At 44.2% G+C, this 23093-nt stretch overlaps 1 protein-coding gene across 1 annotated transcript in view; it reads left to right on the forward strand.

Annotated features, from left to right (window-relative positions):
- Positions 1-227: 227 nt before the first annotated feature.
- cpne5a (copine Va) overlaps positions 228-23093 on the forward strand; it is a 67730-nt gene continuing 44864 nt past the window's right edge. The window contains exons 1-7 of the mRNA XM_061075097.1: positions 228-483; positions 14761-14801; positions 15645-15691; positions 20533-20636; positions 21700-21739; positions 22735-22749; positions 22923-22999. Coding sequence (XP_060931080.1) covers positions 374-483; positions 14761-14801; positions 15645-15691; positions 20533-20636; positions 21700-21739; positions 22735-22749; positions 22923-22999 — 434 coding nt within the window. The 5' untranslated portion in view covers positions 228-373. The remainder of the gene's footprint in view (positions 484-14760; positions 14802-15644; positions 15692-20532; positions 20637-21699; positions 21740-22734; positions 22750-22922; positions 23000-23093) is intronic.

Raw genomic sequence — 23093 nt, forward strand, 5'->3', positions numbered from 1 at the left:
GCGAGTGTCAGTCGCAGCCCAGCATGCAGGAGAATGCAGACAGGAGGGGTGGAGTTCCCAGCTCTTACTTTTCCAGCGCTCCTCTGGCTGAAGAGCTCAGTCTTTGCCTGGGAAACAGCGGAGTTGGCGCTGATGCGTCCTGGCATGTGATCCCACCTCAGTCAAATCAGTCTCCTCCGCGCTGCAGCTTCCCCACATGTAACTTTCCATGCAGTTGTTGCCCGTCCAATGGACAGCACATAGGAGCTTCGCCTGGACCGTATCCGCTCCTGCTCGCCCGTGCGCCGCCCCGCTCCGAACCTCTCCACCTCCGGCTCTTCAGAGGGACTCGCCCGGGTCGGGGGTTGTTGTTGGCCCGGCTTCTCCCGCACACATGGAGGGGGACGTTATGGACAAAGTGGAGGCCACGGCGACGGTCCAGGACTTCGACTCCATCAGTGGGAGCATCCCGGCCACCAAAGTGGAGATCACCGTGTCCTGCAGGTGAGTGAGTCCAGTCTTCTGCTGCTGCGTCTGCGTCACGGTCCGGGGAGCTCCGCGCTCTTTGGATGCGGTTGGATGCATTGTAAGGAGCAGGCAAACGAGCAATTACATATTTATATCTAGAAAGAAAGGTTTAATATCTGTGTCTTAAAAAGATGATCTATTTTACAGATTTAAAACTTTAAAAAAAATAGTCGCAGATATTTCGTCTTTGGTACAAAGGACCAAGACAAGACCTCATTGTGATGTGTCAGAATCAGAATCAGAATCAGAAGGTATTTATTGCCAAGTAGTGTTACACCTAACTGAAATTTGCTCTGGTTATTGGTGCCTACAATGAACATAAAAACATAAAAACACAATAAATACAACACACATAAGACAAACAATAAAAAACAATATATCTCATTGTTTTAAATATTAAATTAACACAGTATCCAAATACGATTGCACTAATGTCTATATTATTAATTAATGTCTATATATTCCTCAATAAATCGCTTTAAATGTGAGCATCACTGAACTTTTGAGTCTTTTTGGTTTCACCCAGTTTATTTTTGCCATTTGCGGTTTTACTGTTTATTTAGATAAATCATCATCTGATCCACCGGTGAGTCTCGTGAGTGCGCCACTTTGCGTGCCACAGGAGATATCGACCGTGCGTGGAGTTTGTTGGTGCGTGCGTGCGAGGTCCCCCCCACCCCCCCACCCCCCTGCGGCTGCGTGTCACGCTAAGCGTTGCCACCGCTTTGCCAGCAGTTTGTTGCAGAAACACGAAACACATGATTTGCACCCTCCTCTGCTTGTGCATTGGCGTTTAACTGTATTCCCTCTGCGCCCCCCCCCCTCCCTCCCAAAAAGGGACATTACCTCTGATGTGACTTCAGCTGGATATGGGTGGGGCAGCTCTGGTTGCAGGTCACTGTGTTTGCTGCTGCATCCTATTCAGTGCAGCGGTTAGGTCGATTGGTTGGGTCAGTGTTAATAATGAAAGTTGATTCATGTCTTTTTCTTCCACTTGGCTCTAATCCACAGTGTTTAGCTGTTCTCACCTCCTGGCTACATCAGTCCTATATATGCATGTAAATAATGATAACGATGAAAAACGGATCCTGTAGCCATTTCACTAATGAATGTACACAAAACCACAGGCTGGAGATTAATCAAGCAAACAGTTGCTACATTCTTCTTCTAATCTCTCCTTCACTCGAGTCAATGATGCGGAGGGAGAATCTGTCTTGATTGTTCATTTAGTTTGTGAAAATCTGCTTCATCAGCCACTTTGAAATCTAGCGTCGCTGTTGCCACGTAGGCGACCTTATAATTCACCCTGGATATTGATTCATTATACAGAATATGCATTATGCACATTAATTATGCAGAATACAGAGTGGGCAGGTTGAGAGGACGGCGCAGCGGTGGGGGGTGTGGAGGCAGTTTGAAGAAGATGAACACCATTGTTCCCTCGGTCCACTGTATGAAAAAGGCAAAAGCAAGTGTGTGTGAGGCTGCATGAAGTCCAGGTTGTGTGTGTTTTATCTATTTCGGGGCGTTTGGTGTGAGTTGCAGCTGGACTCTTATTTCCCTCTTGGTACGCAGTGCTGTTATTGTTTTTCATACTTTAAGATGGAATCTCTGTTGATGCCTCCAGGCTTTGTGGATCTGCCGCTCCCTCGTCTGTCATTGACATCTCTCCAAATAAAGACCTGCTCCAGCACACGATTTGATAGCAGAAGAAAAGCTCATTGCGGCTTTCACTTAGCAGCTGTGGCTCAGGAGGTATGGGTGGGTTTTCCACTAACCAGAAGGTCGGTGGTTAGATCTCCAGCTCCCCCCACTCTGCGTGGTGAAGTGTCTTCAGGCAAGATACTGAGGCAAATTGCCTCCAACCGAAGTGTATGATCGATGTATGATAGAGAATGGGCTGCACATAGATGCACAAAATGAATGAGTGTAAATGGGTGAGAGGCAAAACTGTACTGTAAAGCTCTTTAACAGCTCATTAAGATTAGAAAAGCACCTTATCAACACAGACCATTTACCCTCACTTGGCCTTGAAGCATTGGTCTGTTTTACATGGAATGTCTTCAGGACCCGTCTCGTCTTCTTTGTGACTCGTGGGGATCGTTACAGTCGCTCAGTTTTGAGGACTGATTCAGAGATCAAGCCCTGGACAGCTCGAAGGATAAGCAAATATGAAATACACGTCCATGCATGCAGCGATTCCTCCCCCTTAACAGCAACTGTGTCAGTCCAATAGCAGCACATGGAAACAATGGGTGTCGCGGGTGAGCGGCACAGGCTCTACAACTCCGTAATTGATTCAGTGAGCCTGAAAGCCCAGAGACTGCAATGTGCACGAAACTGAATTGTGGCGTGCAGCCCTACAGGCATTGTCCGAACCCTCTGCCAATATGGCAGCACGCCCCATGAAAAACTGGAGGAACTGAGGCAGACAACCTCTTATCAAAACAAGTATGTATCGGCGGGATGGCACATTGTTCCACCGTCTATGGCTGTGATTGGTTTTACTCACAGGTCAGCCAGTGAGCCGAGCCCAGTGCATCTGCTCCTCTGCTGCAGGGGCTGCACTCCAGCTTCGCCATTTGACGGCTCTTCAAAAAATAACGGCCTCTGTTCCGACATCTGCGGAAACCGAACGCATGCCAGTAAATACAGTTCAGTGGGTTAGGGCCGGTGGTCCCCTGCTGATTAAACAGGCGTCGTCCCACCTTTGGTGTAGCAGTAATGAGGTTGTTCATTAGTTAATATTTTAGGAGCTCTGATGAATATTTCAGGAGATGTCTATGTAGTTTGCTACATCAGGCCTAATTTCTGAGCAGAGTAGTAAATATATAAATCCTGGTGGATTGTGGAATGTGCCCTTTCTATATCTCAGTTTACCAGACCGTCTCCGAGTTCCCATGTACAATGACTTCAGGGAAGCTGGGGCTTCAGCTCTGTGAAGCACAGTTTTAGTAATGAACGCTGGGAAAAATGTGCACACTGACAAAAACTCACAAAGCCCTTAAACGCTCGACACATGAGTTTTAATTTTTGGAAAATAATATCCCCCCCCTTTATATTTGATCATCACAGTTCAGACCCATGTCCTAGATTTTTTGGTATTGTACTTGCCTGTGTGACCAGAATCAAGGAGACAAAACTTGCTGATAAGCCTGACAACTCTGACAAAGGTTTACAACCTTTATCAGCAAAAAAGAGCGAAATCATTTCTTTCACCTGACAGATTACATGTTGCCATCTCTTATAGATAGTAACCGTTCAGAGGGGAGGGAGGGGAAAGAAAAGAGCAGGATGATTTGGGCACTGTATCATTTTCTCTTAACATCCCAAAATACCACCAGGGACGAGGATGCAGTTGGAATTTTAATCCTAATTTGAACAAATCAGTGAGGGCGTACTATAAAAAGTTATTGGTCCTTTGCAGCGCATTAAACAGACAACAGAAAAGTGGAATCAGCTGACAAAGCCACCCTCCCTTCCACCGGCTCGGCCTCCCACCTGACAGCTTTATCAACAAACTTTAGCAGCCTTGATTGCTCATTTCATCAGGATGAAGATGTTCGCTCCTTCCTCTGTCTCTGCCGTCGCTCCCGTGCTCACTCTAACCGTTCATTTGCTGTGATAGATTGGTTCGAGGAGCACTGCATCCAATCAATGCATTCCATAGCTCGCGGGTCTAACTCAGGCTGGCCGCTCTGCTCCCGAGGGATTCATTACCTGGCGAAACACACCAGAGGTCACGTGACTGCCACAAACCTGTGACAAACGCTCGCAGGAGAGCGTCCTGGCACACAAGGCCACTGATTGCTCTTCCCCCCGGGGGTCAGTCTGGAAACTCGGGGCATGCTTCTCCATCTAGATCCTCTCCAGGCAATCGTTGCAGCCGAGGAGGAAGTTTAATGAAATCATCAGGACGATTAGCGGCGCGTTGCATCGCTGCCCGATCTGTCAAAAACAATAGCTTGAGCAGCGCGATTGGGATGCAAGCTGCGTAACCAACCTATTGTTTATTCAAGTGTGTTGTTATGGCCTGTAACTCTGCTGCTGTTGTTGTGTTAATAGCTGTTGTTGCTGTTAGTCTCATTCAGTCGTGGCTACACATTCAATCAAAACCCTGTGACCTGGTTTATCTTGTTCAAACATCCTTTTGTTTTTCCCCGGCAGGAAATAGTTGGCATTGTGCAAGAGTTTAAAATATGAATAAAAGATCTCTGTCTGTGTCAGAGAGAATGTTAAAACGTGTTTTTGCTCTGCCGTTGTCTTCATATCGTGTTCTGGGTTAACACTGACCTGAGGCCACCTCGCAGCTCTTGTCTTGTAGGACGGCTCGAGTCTGTGGGTGATGTGTCACATCTGTTTTGGGGATCAAGGCTGAGAGACACTACGGTGCCAACAATTTCTTCTAATTTTGGGGATGTTCAGATTGCAGCGGGTGAGTCTCACAGGTCGATGAAGCGGATGATTATGCATGAACCTCCTGACACAGTGAAAATGAGTTTGGATCCCAGACACTTGGCTTGTGGTGGTGTCAGTGTTATTAATATATTCTCATTTGGGATGTATGACAGCAGAGGGGGGATCCCGCAGAAACACAGTTGTGGTGCCAGTGGTTTCTAACACCCTGCGTGTAGCCTGTGTCATCTGAAAGTGTTGATTAGAGTGACAGGAGAAGTCAAGACCGCGGCGTTGCTAAAATAAATCAAAACGGTCCCTCTTGGCTCGGAGGTATCAAACTGCTTTTGTCCCTATTTCCAGAGAACCTGAAGGGTCAGCGTGTGTGTGTGAGTGGATGTCGTGTCGAGGGATGTTTGACCCAAGATGACAGCGTCTCTGGGAAATATGAGAGCCGGTGGTGGATTTGTACAAAAGAAGACAGGTTGCTCGGTGAAGATTTCCCCACATTATGTTGCATATGCTCAGGATCTCTTACTTGTTGACAGTCTTAGCTTATGGGCTAAACAAGCTACTGATTGTCAGACCACTGTCATGTCTGTAGACCAACCTGAGGTAGGAATCCTTCCTGGCTACAGTCATTGTCGTGTTCATGCGGGTTTCTTCCTTGACCTGCCCAGGGTGTGACCCGCCTCTCACCCAACGTCAGCTGTGATTGGCTCCAGCTCTAACTGCAACCCTCACAGGATGACCGTTTTAGATAATGGATGGATTGTACAGTTTCAGCCTTTGTGGGAGAGAATGAGCGTTTGCCTATGCTCCGAAGCTGAAGAGCCGAACCATCAGATGTGTTTAAAAAAAAGATCCATTTTCGGTTTTGTGCCTTACAGTGTTAAATAGAAAAGTTGTGGAATAAAGCATCGCAAAGTTACAAAAAATCTTTATAAATCCGACAAAATCACATCTTGTAAATATGGAGCTTTCAGAGAATTACCATTTATGAAATCATGAATACCAGATCAGCGGCTTGTTCAACTCAGACGGTAGGAGAAAAAGTATTGTCCATGGCATCTACTCCACTTACTGCTGACTGTCTGACAATGTAAATGCTCCATTTTACTGGAGTGAACATTTACCAGACACTAGAGAGGAGACTTGATATGGAAATTGACAGTGTAAGCAAACCACTGAATCAAACAGACTTGAAAGTATTTGGATTTATTAGTTTGCATGGACAGTGAGAAAATGGACAGTTAGGGTGTGATGAAGTACCATGAAAGAGTGTCCACTCACCAGAAGGTCGGTGGTTCGAATCCCATGGTCCTCCATTCCGCATGTGTCCTTGGCCAAAATACTGATCCACAAAGTGCACCTGAAGGCTTTGTGAGTGAGTGGCCATCACTTAACAAGTGACGCCTCATACTCTTTATGATAGTTTTGCAAATATACCATGTGGCTTTAGAGCAACAATTGAACAATCATAAATATGCAAAATGGAAAATTAATTGGGATTGTTTCCCATAGCCAACTAGCCACCAAGCTACAGCAATGAAAAACAAAGTGTCATCGTCATTGTGCTGCAAAATTGTTAGTTGACTTTTTGTAAACACAAATAAAATCAGAGCCCTTCAAAATAATGGAGAAATACATCCTAAAACAAATGTTAAAAAAGTTTCTCACTAGAGCTCCTACCTCACCAAGGCCCAACAGTTCCCTTAATGTGTCTGAATTTCTTTTTCATCAAGAAAATGTTAAAAAACGTGCCACATCACGATGATAAAGAAAGTTGGTTTTAACGGTTGCTTCCATGATTCACATCAGTCCACCAACTTTTGTGATCCTTCCAGTTGTGTTCGCTTATTCTTGCTTTCAAACAAACAAAAGCATGTGAAAACACAAGCTCCTCGGTTGGGTAAAAAACATACAACACATAAAACATGTTGATAACACATGGACAACTGCAGGGCAATTAATCATCAGCGATTATCAGCAGCAGTGACCCACTAGATAAAGATCTAAAACTCCACTAGTGCAGATTCCATGTCGTGAAGTCAAATAAAGAGGCAGTCCTGTCTGATAATCTGATTATCAGGTCGTCTGTTGAGAGACTTCCTGGAGCATTTACTTACAGTCCAGTGTTTACACATCAAGTCTAGTGTGTGACACAAAGTGATCGACCTCTGACAACACACAGCGCTAGTCAGGGTTCGTCAGTTCGAGCTTCCTACCTGCGTCTGCTGTCACCTGTCAAGACTCATCGAGGCTTTTTATCCCATCAGGTCTGCTCGCAGTCATCTCATCCCTCACTAATCTCATTTAGTGTTACCCTCAGAGAGAATTCCTTCCGTGCTTTATTATCATTATCACTATTTGAAATTGACCCGGTCCCTCCACTCAACACTCCACTGAATCCATGGCTTTTTTTTACGTCTGTATTTAATGATCAGCTACTGTCATTTTAAAGCTAAGACGTCAGTAAGATTAGGTCTGCTTCACTGTGCCTGACTTGTTCCTGTGGTGTACTAGTGCTTTATGTGGCCTGTCTCAGGTACACTGGTTATGTTCCGCCTGCGAAAGCTATTTGCAGCCTGGGGTTTTTTCAGGTGGAACAGAGAGATGAAATTGGCATGAATTCATAGTGGGCTAAGTGCACCACGCACTCCGAGCTGTCACGGTGTGCAATTAGCGGTGATATTATTCCCAGGTCAGACGTTAGTCACACACCGAAAGTCACCGGGAAACAGGGAGTCACATCGTAGTCACATTCACATTTATTCCGCGAGTAGAAGAGCAGTTCTATGACTGAGATTCTGTCAGTACCTGTGAGAGGGCTGCAGGGATCCCAGGTTGGACAGAGACAGAATAATTAAACAGGTGGAGGAGGAGAAGAAGGCACCTGGTGGCATCCCAGTAAAGGTCAGCAGATGGGGTCTGTCACTGGATGTAATGGATTGGATTTCATCTTCTTTTTTTTTTATTTCAAGACACAAGTAACACAACATCATCATCTATCGCCATGAGGGGATTCACTTGTGCAATTCAGATACAGATAATTTCTACTAATGAAATGCGCAAGAGCTTCAGGTTTTTTATCAGTTCTTTATTTCGTTTGTTTTAATTTCAGCTTTTATCTGATGACTTCTCACGAAAAACTAATTGTAAAGTCAATTTTGTAAATTAAAAGGCCCCCCCATGGAAAGCTCCACATTACGGTTTCGATTAGAGAATTCCACCGGTTTCTATCAAAGGCTGGATGAAGCCCTGCAGCAGCGTATGCGTCCTCCTTTTTGTTCTCTGACCTTTTGACCCCTGAGACGCTGCTTAAGGTTGTATTAGTCAAGAAAATGGACCTCCTGACCCTGTGGTGTGTGAGTGGAAATACAAAGGTGTGTTTTCAGAGAAAGAATAGAGAGCCACAGGCAAGGGGGGGAAAGTGAAATGAGAGTGAAACCATTCTTCATTTTCCGCTCCTAGCCATCTCCTATTGTTTCTAACGTGACAAAGAGACTTTCTTTCCTCTAACCCACTCACGGACTCTCAAGGTTCCATTTGCCTTTAAGAGGCAATGAGGCAGCAGTTCATACAGGACCCAGCCGGCCATATTGGTGATTATTGAAAATTGCTTTCCACTGAATTAACTGCTTTTTTCTCCAAGGTGCCATTTATGATTTGACAACTCTTGGGAAAAGGGAGAATTAAAGGAGTGCTGACAATAAGGCACTCCGGGTGCAGGAATTAATTCCCCACATTTATTTAGTTTAATAATCAATCAGATGGAAGACGGAGCTGCTTAAATGTCTCCATGAATCTGATTAAGAGGGAGCACGTATTTCTCATATATCCTTTTAAATTAGATCTTGGTGCCCGGCTGCAATTCTGGAGGTCAAACCCTATTCACTCTTGGCTGGAGATGAAAATATTTCTCAATAGTTTCACCAAGCAAAACACTTGCTCACATTTATTCATCAGCCTGTATTTGATTGCAGAGCACATGCATCCATTTTCCTGGTCCTGGCTTTCTGATTTAATTAAGTATGCATAACCAACAACCTCATGCACAATGCACTCATTAATAAGCATTTTTGTGTTGTGGGTAATAGGGAAAAAAGCAATTAAACCTTAAGTGAAATCATTTTTTGTGTGCAGTGGTTATTAAAAGGTATAAGTAGAGCTGGGCAGTAAAGCAATATCAATAACTATCGCAATATGACTTTCATCAATAGCAGCGTAGGAAAAGTCCAATATAAGTCAATGCTTATGCCTTGTGTAAACACTGTGAGGAGGTATAACTCAGTGTTACATGTCAAAAGGTGTTTGTCATTCTCTGCTTAGAAGGAAGAGTTTATAATCACATCCTCCTTGAGGAGCGAAAATCACACTTAATATAATTAATAATTTGACATTTGTTGTGATTATTTTTAATATTGACTCATTTGAAAAACATAAGCTTGTTACTTGTTGGCCTTATGTGTAAATGTCGATGTAGCCCTAGAATTTCCCACATAATATAAAATATATATGTATGACAAAAGGAGATAATCACACATAGCGATTTAATGAAGGCTGGGACATCAAGAAGAATAAGAAAAGTGGTGTTAGCCAATTTTTTTTCGATTTCCGTGTTTTACTAATGGTCTAAAACCAGGTTGGTACATGAAATGTGAGGATGAAACGTAGCTGGGTCCTCATTACTTTTGTCCTACTTTTTAATGAACGTCATCCTCGTCAACCAACTTTTCTCAGCAGGAGCTTTCGGGATAATGATCTTCTTCTCTTATCCCACTGAGGTTTGTGGAGAGAAGTGGTTACTTTTTGAAACAGGCTGCAGCGTCACCCCTTTGAAAGCAGACAGATTATCTGAGATGTTAATTCTCATCCTGCTGTGGTCTCTGGCCATGTGCACGGTGAGATGGAGGATTAATTTATGTTGGTGAATTGATTTGAATTCTAATCACTTCTTGTCATTCCGGGCATGCGAACTTGAAGGCTTGTTTTCCACAGTAATCTCAGACAAAGTGAAATAGGATGTCATGTTTCCCTATTTTTTTCTATGCATGTGCACTCTCCTCCGAACTGAGCCACAGGATTAGGTGATGGACGAGCTAATTGTCTGAGGGTTCGGATGCCAGACACTAACAGGTGGATATAAAGAGGCAGTTAGTCACGGATGACGTTGTTATCTCCAGCGATAATTACGCTGATAATGTTCCAACTCTTGTCAGGTTAAGCTTAAGGCTAATACCTGCCGAAGCTGCATCTATTATCCCCCCCATTGTACCCCTGTGACAGAAGATTTCATGTCCACGATCGACGTGCACATGAATGATGTCCTGTTGCTTGGATTCGGTCCTGAAATCTAATCTATATTCATTGGAATCTTGGCTGTCCCCTAAAGGGATGAGGATTGTTCTGAACTGCAAGTTATTTATTGACACTGCTCAGCAACCAGAAAGGAGACTTATTTATACTCTTGGCTCTTGCAATACATTGACATGCTAATTGTGTTGTGGCCATCTGGAAAGTGTCATCTAAAATGTTGAATGAAGGTGACTGATGGTGGATTCGTCCTATATATCGAAGGTAATGTCTGTTTGATTAGATCTTCTGCAGTGAGAGGAGGGAAAGGTAAAATGAATGAGCAGAGTTGTTGGGGAAAAAATCGCTGAATTTCCTCCTAAAAAAATTATAAAATCCAGCCTGGAGGAGGCAAAAAAATAAAAATCGATTAAAATATGTTAATGCTGATTACATTTCTTATCTCGAATGAGATAATCAGTGAGAGTCTGGCGGCTTGAAAAGATGTTGGATGATGATTCAGTGTCGGTGAACCGGATATCTCCGCAGTGAGTGAAGTTTGTGCTTTGTTTGATGATGCTGGGGCTGTTGTAGGAATCCTGGCAGGCTGTAGTAGCCTGATTTGACTGTGTTTGTCGTCCAAACCGAGGGAGACGTAACAGGAACTGAATGAGCGTGACTAACATAACTCCACTAGAGCCGGATCCGAGGTGAGAAAACAGTGCGGCACCCGTGAGCACGCTCTGGCCTCCAGTGACTCAAGGACGCTGCAGTGAATATGAAATGAGCTTTTAATTTAGCCCAGGGATGCATAGTGTAGGGCGTGCTCGATGTATTGATAGTCCCATGTTGCGGTGAGCGGTGAAGTCCTCATACAGTATGTAGTGGTGTGCGTTTCTGGCTCGATGCTTTCTGGCCCGAGGTCAGAGCCACCAAAGCACAAACCAGCCCCACTCCTCACCTCTGTGCTGCAGTGATGCTGAGCTTGACATCACACTTCCCTCTGTGTTGTCGTCAGTGCTGATGGATAAACCTTATTTCTGTGAGCGCGATATGATAATGAATATATGAACCCTGCGAAAAAGGCGACCTTAAAAGTGATAAATAAAACAATAAAAAAAATGGAACAGCACCATGCATTTTTTATAGCACCTGAGAAAAACAAATCGGAAAAAAAGATATTCGGAATGTTCCATGGTGTCCTTTGTGGTTCCACTGCGAGCTCTCCTCTCTGACACTGGCATAATGCATTCCCTATCCCCCCATCAATACCAGCACAACCAAGCCATCAGCTAAATGCCTGGTGCGCCGAGATTACTTATAAAGTCAATGCAAACATTGATTAGACGTGAAATTTGCTTATATCGCGGTGCGCCACATGTCTCCAAGATTCAAGTTAAAATATTTCAACTCTGGTGACAGCTAGAGACAACACCCTCAGGCAACGACTGGAGCTTGAGGGAGATTTCAACCCTGGACAGCCTCAGGTAGCACTGGAAACAACATTCATCCAGACACAGGTCCTAGAGGAGCCGATAAAAGTCCCTGACCTGTGTGCTCTTCCGGATCGGCTAGTGGATCCAAACACAACAGCGCTGACTTCTCCGAACGCAGCAACTGTGTTCCTGTCAGACGGAGCAGGTGAATACTCATCTGTTGTGTTTATCCTGAATAAACCGTGCGGTGTGAGCACAGCATAACACTAAATACATCTTTTCCTGACCTTAACCCTCAAACAGGGTCAGAAAGTGAAGGCCGGCCAAAATGTCCTTACTCCGTATGGTCGAGGCTCAAAATGGTTTTCACAAAGATATCTGTACAAGTACACACACGTATGCAAATCACACAGACAGGCGATGATGGAGACCAGAGAGACCACTCCAGTTGACTCTGCTGTAGCTCTAAATGGTAGTAAAACCGTACTAAGTAAAAAGCCGATAATCTCACCACCTGTTCAACGAGCTTTAAACACATAGAGAAGTGATTTTAAACCTCCCCCAAACACCACTGTATATGTTTTACACAACCACAGAGAGGTTGTTAAAGTATGTTACGAATGAACTCAAAGGAAGGCTGTATGTAGACCTCTTGGTTAATGTGCCACATATCTGAAAATATGTGGCACATTTTTGTAAACTTCCAGCTACAAGCTGACAGCAGCCGCCCCCTCACACGCAGCTTCACCTGCAGGGGATGAGTCCACATCAGCACAGAGGAGGAGGAAGAGGAGGAGGAAGAGGAGGAGGAGGAGGGCAGAGGAGAGGATGATCCTGAATGATGTCTGTGTTTGTTCATGCAGCTTCGCTCAGTGTTTTCCTGTCGGGAACATCGTTTAGTTTATTGACATCCTACATTTTTTTTCCAGAGAGATACGATTTAGTTTTTCATTGTGCTTTAAAAAAACGATAACAATCAAAAACCAATAGGAGTAACAATAAAAAAACAGATAAGGTGTGTACTGTATTGGTAAAAAATGAATTTACCCTGATGAGAGAACCCCCCCACTGCATGATAGCTGCAGCCTACATGAGCCCATGCACTCACTCAGCATGCAAACCCCTGACTTATTATGTGTAGCCCCGGAGGATCGGGCCACACATTCACACCATTTGACTAATCACATGAAGCCCGATGCCGCTAGCCGTCAGCTACTGGCTGAGGAAGCGTAGCAATTGAGTTTGCAGGCTTCAATATTTGTTTATCTTATCGTCATTGTAACGTTTAACAATGTTATCGCACATAACATATTTTCCCCATATGGTGCAGGGTTAGTTGTCATGGATGTATGACGAGAAATGTATATTGCGTTCCAAGATAGAGCAAAAGTTATTTTGGTGGATGCTCATGTTTTTTCTTTATCCGTGTCACAATCATTTTCATTATCAAATAATCTAGAATACATTTTCTTGATTTTTCAATACATTTCAGAACCAACGTTCAAAATGCAAATATATGTGGTTTACTATCATAAAATACAAAGAAAAGCAAACAATTCTTATATTTCTCATGAAATATTTTTATTTCGATAAATGATTTATCGCTTTTGTTGCAGCCAAAATATTTTTTTTTATACAAACCTGTTTAATTCATCGTATTTCTGTGCTCAATTCTGTCTGTGTCTAGAAAATCCCGGCACAATCCTGCATCATCTTATACAGTCTTGTTATAATGTGGCCCTGAACCATGTGCATATCATGATTTACCATATTCTCTGTGTGTTTTCTATCAATGCAACTGAAAAACATGTTCCCTCATTATAAAGAGTTGGACTGCGCAGCCTGTGTGTCCTCGGCAGTGTTGGGGAGTAACGGAATACATGTAACGGCGTTACGTATTTAGAATACAAATTATGAGTAACTGTATTCCGTTACAGTTACAAATTAAATAGATGGTATTCAGAATACAGTTACATTGTTGAAATCAGTGGATTACATGACGGTACTTCTCTGTTTCACGAGTTTAATCACTGTCTCGTAAATCCACCGGAGGCAAAGCCCCCAGGAAGCAGCTGGAGACCAGGGCTGCCGTAAGAGCGCCCGGACCCCGGCGGCGTGAAGAAGCCTCACCGCTACCCGCTCGGGACCGTTACAGGCCCCGGGACCTTGGCTCTGAGAGAGTTCCGTCACTACCAGAAATCTACGGAGCTGCTGATCCGCAAGCTGCCCTTCCAGCGCCTGGTGAGAGAAGACCGACCTGCGCTCCCAGAGCTCCGCTGTCATGGCTCTGCAGGAGACCAGCGAGGCACGCAGGGTTCACACCGGACGCTGAAGCGACGCTAAAATAATATCACCCGTTGACCCAGTAGTATAAAAGCATATGGTCACTTGTTGCTCCAACATTAACTGCAACAGCGTCCCAATTTAATGTCATCCATCTTCAAGAACTTCTCCGCTGTTTGCTCCGTTCAATGTCGGGTGTCGAGGGTAAATTACGTATTCTCCGCCCCCCCCCCCCCCCTCTCTTTATTTAAAACTCCAGGACAACATAAGGGGAATACAAACTATGGGATGCATGCTTTATCATTTATATCATATAAAATATGTCATCAATATCGTTTAAAATCCTTTTTCAGTGTGTTTCCTGGAGCGATATGCTCGCGTCAAGCGCAAAAAATAGACCCGACGCCGAAACGATCGCTGCACGGCGCGAGGCAGCCTTGGCGCAGGGGGGGGGGTTCAGCCTCCGGTGAGACCCGCACAGAGGTGGGAGTGGATGGGAGCCGGACATCCAGCGGGCCCGCAGCATCGGTGGAGAGAGAGTTTAAACTGCTGCTGCTCCACTGACTATAACAACGCCGCAATCATACACTTAAAAAATGCAATACGAACCGGAAGTATTCCAAGTATTCAGAATACGTTACTCAAATTAGTTAATGTAATGGAATACGTTACAGATTACATTTTTGTGCATGTATTCTGTATTCTGTAACGGAATACGTTTTGAAAGTATCCTTCCCAACACTGGTCCTCGGTGTCCTTTCCCTGAGCTGCTCGTTGTTCTGCTCTCAAATGAAAACTCAAGGACAGTAAGATTCTAATATGTACTTGTTTCCTCCTCCCACAGGAACCTCTTGGACCGAGACACTTTCACCAAGTCCGACCCATGTAAGTTTTTCGAAGATGATAATTGCAGCTTAGCTCCTAGCTCAGTTTCTTTGACACCGCATCTCCTTTCAGCACAGCTTGACTTTTTTTTTTTTTTTAACCTTTGCTGAGCTTAACTTTGATTAATTTTCAAAGTATTCCTTCAAGATCTGCATATTGTCTGCACAGTAATGTGACAACCTTTGCTCACTCAGAGCTACAGAAAGTGCCTTTATGCTCGCAGGGTATAAACGCCAGCCTTTGAATACAAATGGGTATCTTTTGCTGAGACGCACAGGGGGGGGACCGCCATAAAGGAATTTTCTTAGATCCTTCCTGCATGATAGAGAACGATGGGGCCATTTAACATAATAAGGGGAGAAGGCTCAAGGCCTTTGTATAAACAGGCTACTGTGGAAATATCACACTTGCCCTGTTTTGTATTCATCTGAAGATGAACCTTGGGATATATGATGGGTCACGCAGCCTTAGCGGTGCAAAATCAAATAGGAATCAGGAGAATCCAAGCGTTGGGGCTGTGTTTTGATTGCTGGCCTTAGGGCTTTGTTCTTTGCATGTGGACATCACACTCAGAATATAATGCAGCGCGGCACCATCAAGCTCGGCACTTCATTTATGCTGTCGGGGCGTGGCAGGATGATAAATGACGAATGTCAGTAAAGGAGGGATATAGCAAACAGTGTTTGAATAAGTGGGATATTGATTGAAATTGTTTGGTGACAATATATTTCCCCTGCTCATCCTCTTCTTTTTCTATTTTCCTCCTCCTCCTCCTCCTCCTCCTCCTCCTCCTCCTCCTCCTCCTCCTCCTCCTCCTCCTCCTCCTCCTCCTCCTCCTCTCAGTGGTTGTGTTGTACACCCAGGGCGTGGAGACCAAGCAGTGGAGAGAGGTAAGAGATCACATCGCTTCTGTCAACACAGCTCAATCAGTCTGTCTCCTCACCATGACTGCCTGCTCCCTGTTTACAGACCCTGGCAGCTTCCTCTGAGGGTAAATGCTGTGAGTGCCAATCATTTTCAATTGATTGACCCTGTGAATACCCATGTGCTGGTCAGCACTGTGTTAGCTGTGACTGATTGGACCGATTAAGGTGACAGCTACACGTATCGATAAAGATTTGCCTCTGCGCCTGACTTCCCCCATCGGCCACTGGCAGCTGGGATTAAATTAGATGCAGGTGAAGTGGAGGGAGGAAGAAATTTCTGCGAGACACATGGTTCTACTGGGATTACTATTTGTCCCCATAATCTCAATGGATGGGCGTACAAAGAAATTCCAAATTAAATTACTTCTCAGTGGGAAATCCTCTCTTTTTGTTCAAAGGCAGCCCAATCATACTTTTAACACGAAACACATTAAAAAAACGATATCCAGCAGAGTCAGAAATATGCAACACAGTTAATACCGTGTGTACGTGCCGACAAAGACTTTGTAAGATCAAAATGTTTTGCTTCTGCTTTAAAGCTCAAAATGTTGTTTTGATCGAAAAGGATGTTTTTTTGGACTCCACAAAGACCTCGGTGTCACGCTGCTGCACAAAGTGTCACAACAGATTTCCTCAATTCAAAGTGAAGAATTTTCAGTTCTCACCATTGCGTGGGTTCTTAGAAATAGAGGAAGGTTTTAACATGTTTGAGTGGTGAGACATTTTGTAACCTCAATAGGGCCAAGCATCACACGAATGTTTGACCTGCTGTACATGTGGGGACCATCACTGACATAGTGCAGTGCCTAAACATGAACCACAACATAATATAGGTTCAATGACAATGAAGAGGGGAAACAGCACCTTTAAAACCCACTCATAAACTCAACCTTTTGTTTTATTGTTCTATATTGTCTGTTTGATCCATACGTTAAAACTGACGTGTAGAAAGGTCAAGTCACAGTTTGGCCAGAAGCAATAACATCCAGGATCCAGTTATCTGGTCCACAGTCCTCCAGAGTTGTCTCACTGTTCTCATCTTATCCTCAGCAAGACAGTGGATAAGTGCATTTTCCAAAATGTCAAACTATTGCTTTAACCCTCCAATAATCCTCCTGAATGAGTGAAGAGGGGCTGAGATGTCAAGCAAGTGCGTCTCACAAAGAGAGAGGCGCAACAGCACAGTCAGAACAAGCGCTTCACATACAGACTGAAGTCATGGACGGTTTCACAGCTCAGTGTTGTTAACGTTTACGTCTTCATCTTGACAATCAGTGTCCACTTACTCATTTCTATGGCTACATCCACACTACTACTATTCAGAGTTTTAGAGCCGCCAAACGGGAGATATTTGGAAAAGCTACTGGCCCTGTTTTAGTTTGAAAAGTCCGGCTGAGTGTTTTAGTCTGTAGAGGTAGAAACTAAGAAGTTTGGAAACGATGACGTCACAACGTAGCCTTCCCTGATTCGTCCGGCTCCTGTCACATGACTTCCTTCTGGAAGAAAAACAACCGGCATTATCCTCGGCTACCGGTTTAGAAGGCAACATGGATAATCGATTACAAGCATTGCTGACCCTGCACATCTACTTACATGTGAAGGGGATGAGCTATTATTCAAGCAATTACTGTGTACACTGGCATGTGCATGCCTAGTGCATGTGAGTGGTCATGTGATATGTGTTTTTAGGCGTGTTAGTATGGACAAGGATTCAAACTGATGCCCAGCTAATGGATGGGTATGGATGTAGCCTCAGTTATATTTCATTATAATGTCTATGTCGTAGTTGTGTATTTGTGTTATCTATCTTGGCTCTTGTGTGTAATTAGTCTTTGTCTGTTGTTTCTAACCTCACTGCATTATAAACATCCCAGCAGGGACAATTAAAAACACTGATTGATAATTGATACACTGGTTGATAGTGTGATTGATTGTAACACAGTGCAACACAGTGTTATTCTTCTCCGGCCGGGCGGTACCTTCTGTGATTAACATACAAATGTACTGAAGCATGGTGCATTGCAGTGTTGAGAGGCTCCTACAGCCGTCCCCCCCCCCCCCTCACTGGCCCACCTCGAGCTTCCGGGCCGTTGGTGCAGCCTCAAAGCGTCTCTCTGAAGGAGATAAAGGCCGGTGTTGTTGGAACAGACGACAGACGAGAGCTTTGACAGCACTCCACCCCTGGCGTATTGATAAAGCTAAGCGCCTCTTTTGCGCTGCCATCGTGTAATTTGTTTTTGTCCTCCTGAGAGTAGATATGGTCAGGGCAGCTTTCACTGTGCCACCAAGCGTCTGTTATCCAGTTACAAACCTCCATCGTCCGCTAGTCGCTCACATTCTTCCATTAGGAGAAGAATAGGAAGACAAATCTTATGGATCTATTGGATTTTGATTCTCTGGGGATGTCATCATCTGTTCCCTCTAAGGACCCATGTCCCAGTGAATAATTTGAGTCAGCATCCATGGTCGAATGAATAAAACTGTAGGTGTAACCCATTACTCTGTTACCACATGACACCAAAGTCTTAATCCTCAACTCTCTCATTTGTTATTACTCCTGGAGCGTGACAGGTCCCTCCCCCCCGTGGACCACTTTCACTCAGCTGGGCAGTGGACGCAATATAACCTCCCTGAATTCAAGCAGGTCCTTCCACTTTCTGTCAAAGTCACGGACGTTAATCTTTCACCGAGATGAATTTTCTGACACTCCAGCTCACAATTCATTCTAGTTAGGATTATTGGAGGTGAAGAAGTGCATACTGCCAGTGCATAGCTCTCCACTCACCCCATTTTTTAAAAGTTGACAGTTAATTGCAGTTATTTCGCGACTCTGGCTTTTAAGACAGACTGTGTACTTGCCAAAGTAGGAGTAAAATGTGAAGTGGGAGATCTTTTATTTCTTCGGGTGGCTGTTCTTTGTTCTGGTGCTGATTCATCTTCCTTTGTTAAGTTTGGCCTGTGACCAAAGTGAATATCCCATCCGTCCCCCTGCCGCCACATTCATCTCCTGTCAATGAAATAGGTTCTTGTCGGCTCGGTGGAGATTTCACGTCCTTTGCATCTGCTGGAACGACACTTTCTGACAGGAGGAGTGAGAGAAGAGGCAGCGCCACACAGTCGTTAAACTTTTATAGGCTTAGACACACTTTTATGTTCGTTGGCAGGTCACACTTCAACAAATCCACCCTCACAACCAAGCCTGACTGTCCATCTATTGTACTGGTGTAATGTTTCTCCTGTTGTCTCGTGCTGTGTCACTATTTGCATTCTTCCATCGTCACTTTGTATTTTGTGTGTGTTCAAACTGTCATAGGGAAATACACAGTATGCATATACATTGATATGCACCTATTGGTCAAAAAGTTGAATGTAAAACACCGGCCTTCTCGCTCACTCTCAACCGTCGCCATCAATGTTATCACTCCTTACCGCTGGTTGAAGAAGCCCTCATACATTTTCCATACATTTTATGGAAAGTAAAAGGAAATAAATAGACGTTAAAATACCGCATCAACATTTCTAAGTGCTCAATTTTAAATGCATTAAAAGTGAAAGTACTTGCAGAGTGTAGCCTATTCCCTAATGCTGCCACATCATTAACCAAAGCTACTGTATATTCTCTTTGATCAAAGAAAAGTACAGACTGACATATTCATGAAGAAATATATTAGGTTATTAATTACCAGCTGAGTGTCAGCGTCGACCCCCTCGGAATTCAGTGGTTCTTCTTCAGCAGTGATGCTGCCGCAGCAGGAGGCGGAGTCTAATGTTACCTTCCCGCTCTGATTGGATCAATGGATCGATTCCACTCTAACTATTGATAACATTTAAATAATGTGAACATGTAAGGCAGTGCATTATAAAATCGTGTTGGAGTAAAAAGTATGATATTAGCTGATTGCGGAATAAAAGTGAAAAGTACCTGAAAATAAATGCACTTAAGTAAAGATACATGAAAATAAATGGGTACAGTACTGAAGTAAATGTACTTTGCTACATCCCACCACTGCATAGCTTACACTAGAGAGTATACTGCATGTGAACTGACTGCAGTATCCTATTTGAGACAACCCCCCCCCCCCCCCCCATGGTTTCACCTCCACTGGATGTAATCACGAAGGTGTTAGTCTGTAATCCTGCTGTTTCAACTGTTGATTAAGCCCAGACCAGCGCGATTATACATCCACTGTGTCAGTTTCTGGTAACACTCACTTCTGGGGATATGTTATTTATGCAGGTCCGACTTTGAATTATTCATCCTGGATGGTGTGCTCGTGCGGGGGGGGAAGGGGGTGACACTCTCTGTGTCTGTTGATTTGTTTATCAGCACATCCCCTCATCAGAGAGGATCTGTAACACTGACAAATCCTTTACACCGGTCGCTTGCGCCTGCAGGTTACAATTTCCATCCGGACACCACAGAGCAGGAGACGGTTTTCCATCCTCCCCCCATGTGAGAAGTGTGAAAATGACAGTTTTACTTTGCCTAGTTCCCTTCTCCCTCTGTTCTGAAGTGGATGTGACAGTTGCGTGAATGTGGTGTTAATTAAACGAGCGTAATTAGACTCGTGCTTTCCTCGATCATCCACCAGCACAATGAGAAGAGGGAGGAGCTGTAGAGATCAGTGACTTGTGTTAATCAAATCTGATCTGTGATTTTCACATGGACGTCATGGGTGGGGTGACGTAATAAAGCGATACATGTCACGTCTCTGATTCGATGCATGATGTGTTGTGTGATCTGTGCTGTTGCATCTTCCTCGGCTATATTATTCACCCCCTCCTCTCTCCTGGTTCTCATCTAGTTTGGCAGAACGGAGGTGATAGACAACACCCTCAACCCGGACTTTGTCAGGAAGTACATCCTGGACTACTTCTTTGAGGAGAAGCAGAACCTGCGCTTTGACGTGTAAGTAATATCCTCTGATCTGCTCCTCTGAGGAAACCCCCCCAGATGTGCCGCCCTTTTTCTCACCCAGTCCTCCAGTTCCTCCTTTTGCTTCCACCTCATCCTCTTCCTCACTCTTCCATATCTCATTCCACTCTGCCTCTCATTTTCTCTCCCCCTCTCTCTAAGTCCTTTTTTCAGCTTGGCTCTCTCCTGAGGAATTATTCATCGGTACAGTGTCTCAATAGGCGCTCGTTGAAGGCAGATTGGTATAAGGGTAATAAATATTTCATACAAAGTTTTATCCTTAATCTCCCTGCTGCTCAGAAAAGGGAGCGTCTCAAAACCAAGTCCTGTGAAACTCACCGAGACCCCTTGTCTTTTCCCTCTTTCACATCGAGCCACCTTTTCCCTCTTGAGAAGGTCAGACGAGTGAGAGGGTCAGGAAGGTGCGCTTTCATTTTGAGGATCCCTCAGAACAGACTCAGCGTCATTTCCTCCTCACCCCTCCTCAAGAAAAAGAGATATGCTTTAAAAAAAAAAATTCATCCCTTCAAGCATGAAACCCCCGGTGGACCTGCCGTACGTATCACACTGGGGGTCTCTGAGGATTTTAAGACACTTAATGAATTAATTTAGCGTGTTATCATGGTGCGACCATGGAACAGCAAAGGAGGGAGAGCATCCCCATACAATTAGTGTTACTCATTTACATCTCGCCTTTATCGCAGAGGTGGGAGCCAGTGCATACTGAGGCTTAATTACTTTTACATTAAGTTTGACTGTCAGATGCACAAAACTTTTTTATGCATCGGAAGATTGTTTCAATTCGAATCTCCCTGGCATAGAGCGGAAATTAAATGCATAAACTATACAATGACTTCCCTTAATTAACTGTCACATTATTGCTTGCTTTTGTCCCCCTCGGTTGCTCCATTTTGCTTTCACCCAGTGACCCAGGTGTGTGATTGACAGCCAGACATTGTCCAGGCTGCAGCCAGTGTGTCTCCTGTTTGAGCCGGTCGTCATTCTTGAGCTCCTGTAGTTTTGCCTGATGTGATTCGTTGCCCCTTTTTGATTTCAGGTACGATGTTGACTCTAAAAGTCCAGATCTGGCAAAGCATGTAAGTGAAGATCTTTATTTTCTTTGTGGCCCAGGATTCTTATTTAATATTCTACCTTTGCATCTGTTTGATTCGTGCATGTCTTTAATATTTAGGTTCTGTGCAAACCAACGTTTGTAATGAGAGAATTATGCTTCAACTGCCAAAGAAAATGTTTACTTTTCTTTACCTCCCATCTGCCTCATTTTTGAAAATGAGGTGTTTTATTTCTCCAGAGCAATAACAATCAAACTTTCATTGGCAACCAGCACATACTCATTATCTTTTATTAAATTAGAAATGAAGCATTGCACATTATCAAAGCTTTTCGACACATTTCCCTGCGTGCTCCGTGGTGTGGTTTGCAATTTAGATTTTCATTTCCAAGACAGCATGCAGTCACTTGAATCAATAAACATATATTCTGAAAATTGAAGTCTGAGAGGGGAGAGTGCTTTGTTAATGAACATACATTCAGGTAAACAGCCCATTTAAGGTGAATGTATGTTATTGTCATAAATCATGCTAAAAGCTTTGATAGATAAACTCCTACACATGTTAAACAGACACCTAATGAATGTGTTTACAGCCCTTGGTTTCCACACAACCAAATTCTTTTATCATTAACTCTGCTTCCATCACTGTGATGCTCGTTTGTGATGCTTTCCCATTGTGGTCCATGTGCTGGAGACAAACAGTTTCTACCTTTTTGCTGTTTTCTTTCCCCCTGGTGCTAATTTTCTCTTTCTCTGAGATGCCGTGACTCTTCCTCTCCACTGTGCCTGCTCTGCCTCTCTGCTACTCCACACATCCACTTTTGCTCTTCTTTCGTGCACGTGCTTGATGACAGTCTGGTATTTGAGTGGTGTGCCTTCTGTTCCATGATATGCTCTGTTGTGTCACTTCTTGCTGCTTGGTCTCTCTCTCCTCCTCCCCCTCCTCCTCCTCCTCCTCCTCCTCCTCCTCCTCCTCCTCCTCCTCCTCCTCCTCCTCCTCCTCCTTCTCCACCCTGGAAGCCGACCGACTCTAACGTACGTGTCTTCCTCAGACGTCCCTAATTTACAACCGTACATTGTCTGTAAACAATGCTTAACTCCTCACCGACTCTCCTTGTTATCCTCCCGCGATCCATCTGAATGCCCCCATCCTTTTCCCCCAACCTGTGTCTCTCTTCATCCCATTTTATGTTCTCCCTCCATGGTAGGACTTCCTGGGACAGGTGCACTGTACACTGGGAGAGATTGTGGGCTCACCTGCCAGTCGCCTGGAGAAGCCTCTGGGGTGAGTCTATGTTCTTGTCTGTGTTGGTTTGTTAGTTTTCAACATTACACAGAAACCACTCCACTAATTTCCATAAAATCTCCTGGAGAAGTGA

This window comes from Limanda limanda, chromosome 7 (genome assembly GCF_963576545.1).
Source record: "Limanda limanda chromosome 7, fLimLim1.1, whole genome shotgun sequence".
Taxonomy (NCBI): domain Eukaryota; kingdom Metazoa; phylum Chordata; class Actinopteri; order Pleuronectiformes; family Pleuronectidae; genus Limanda; species Limanda limanda.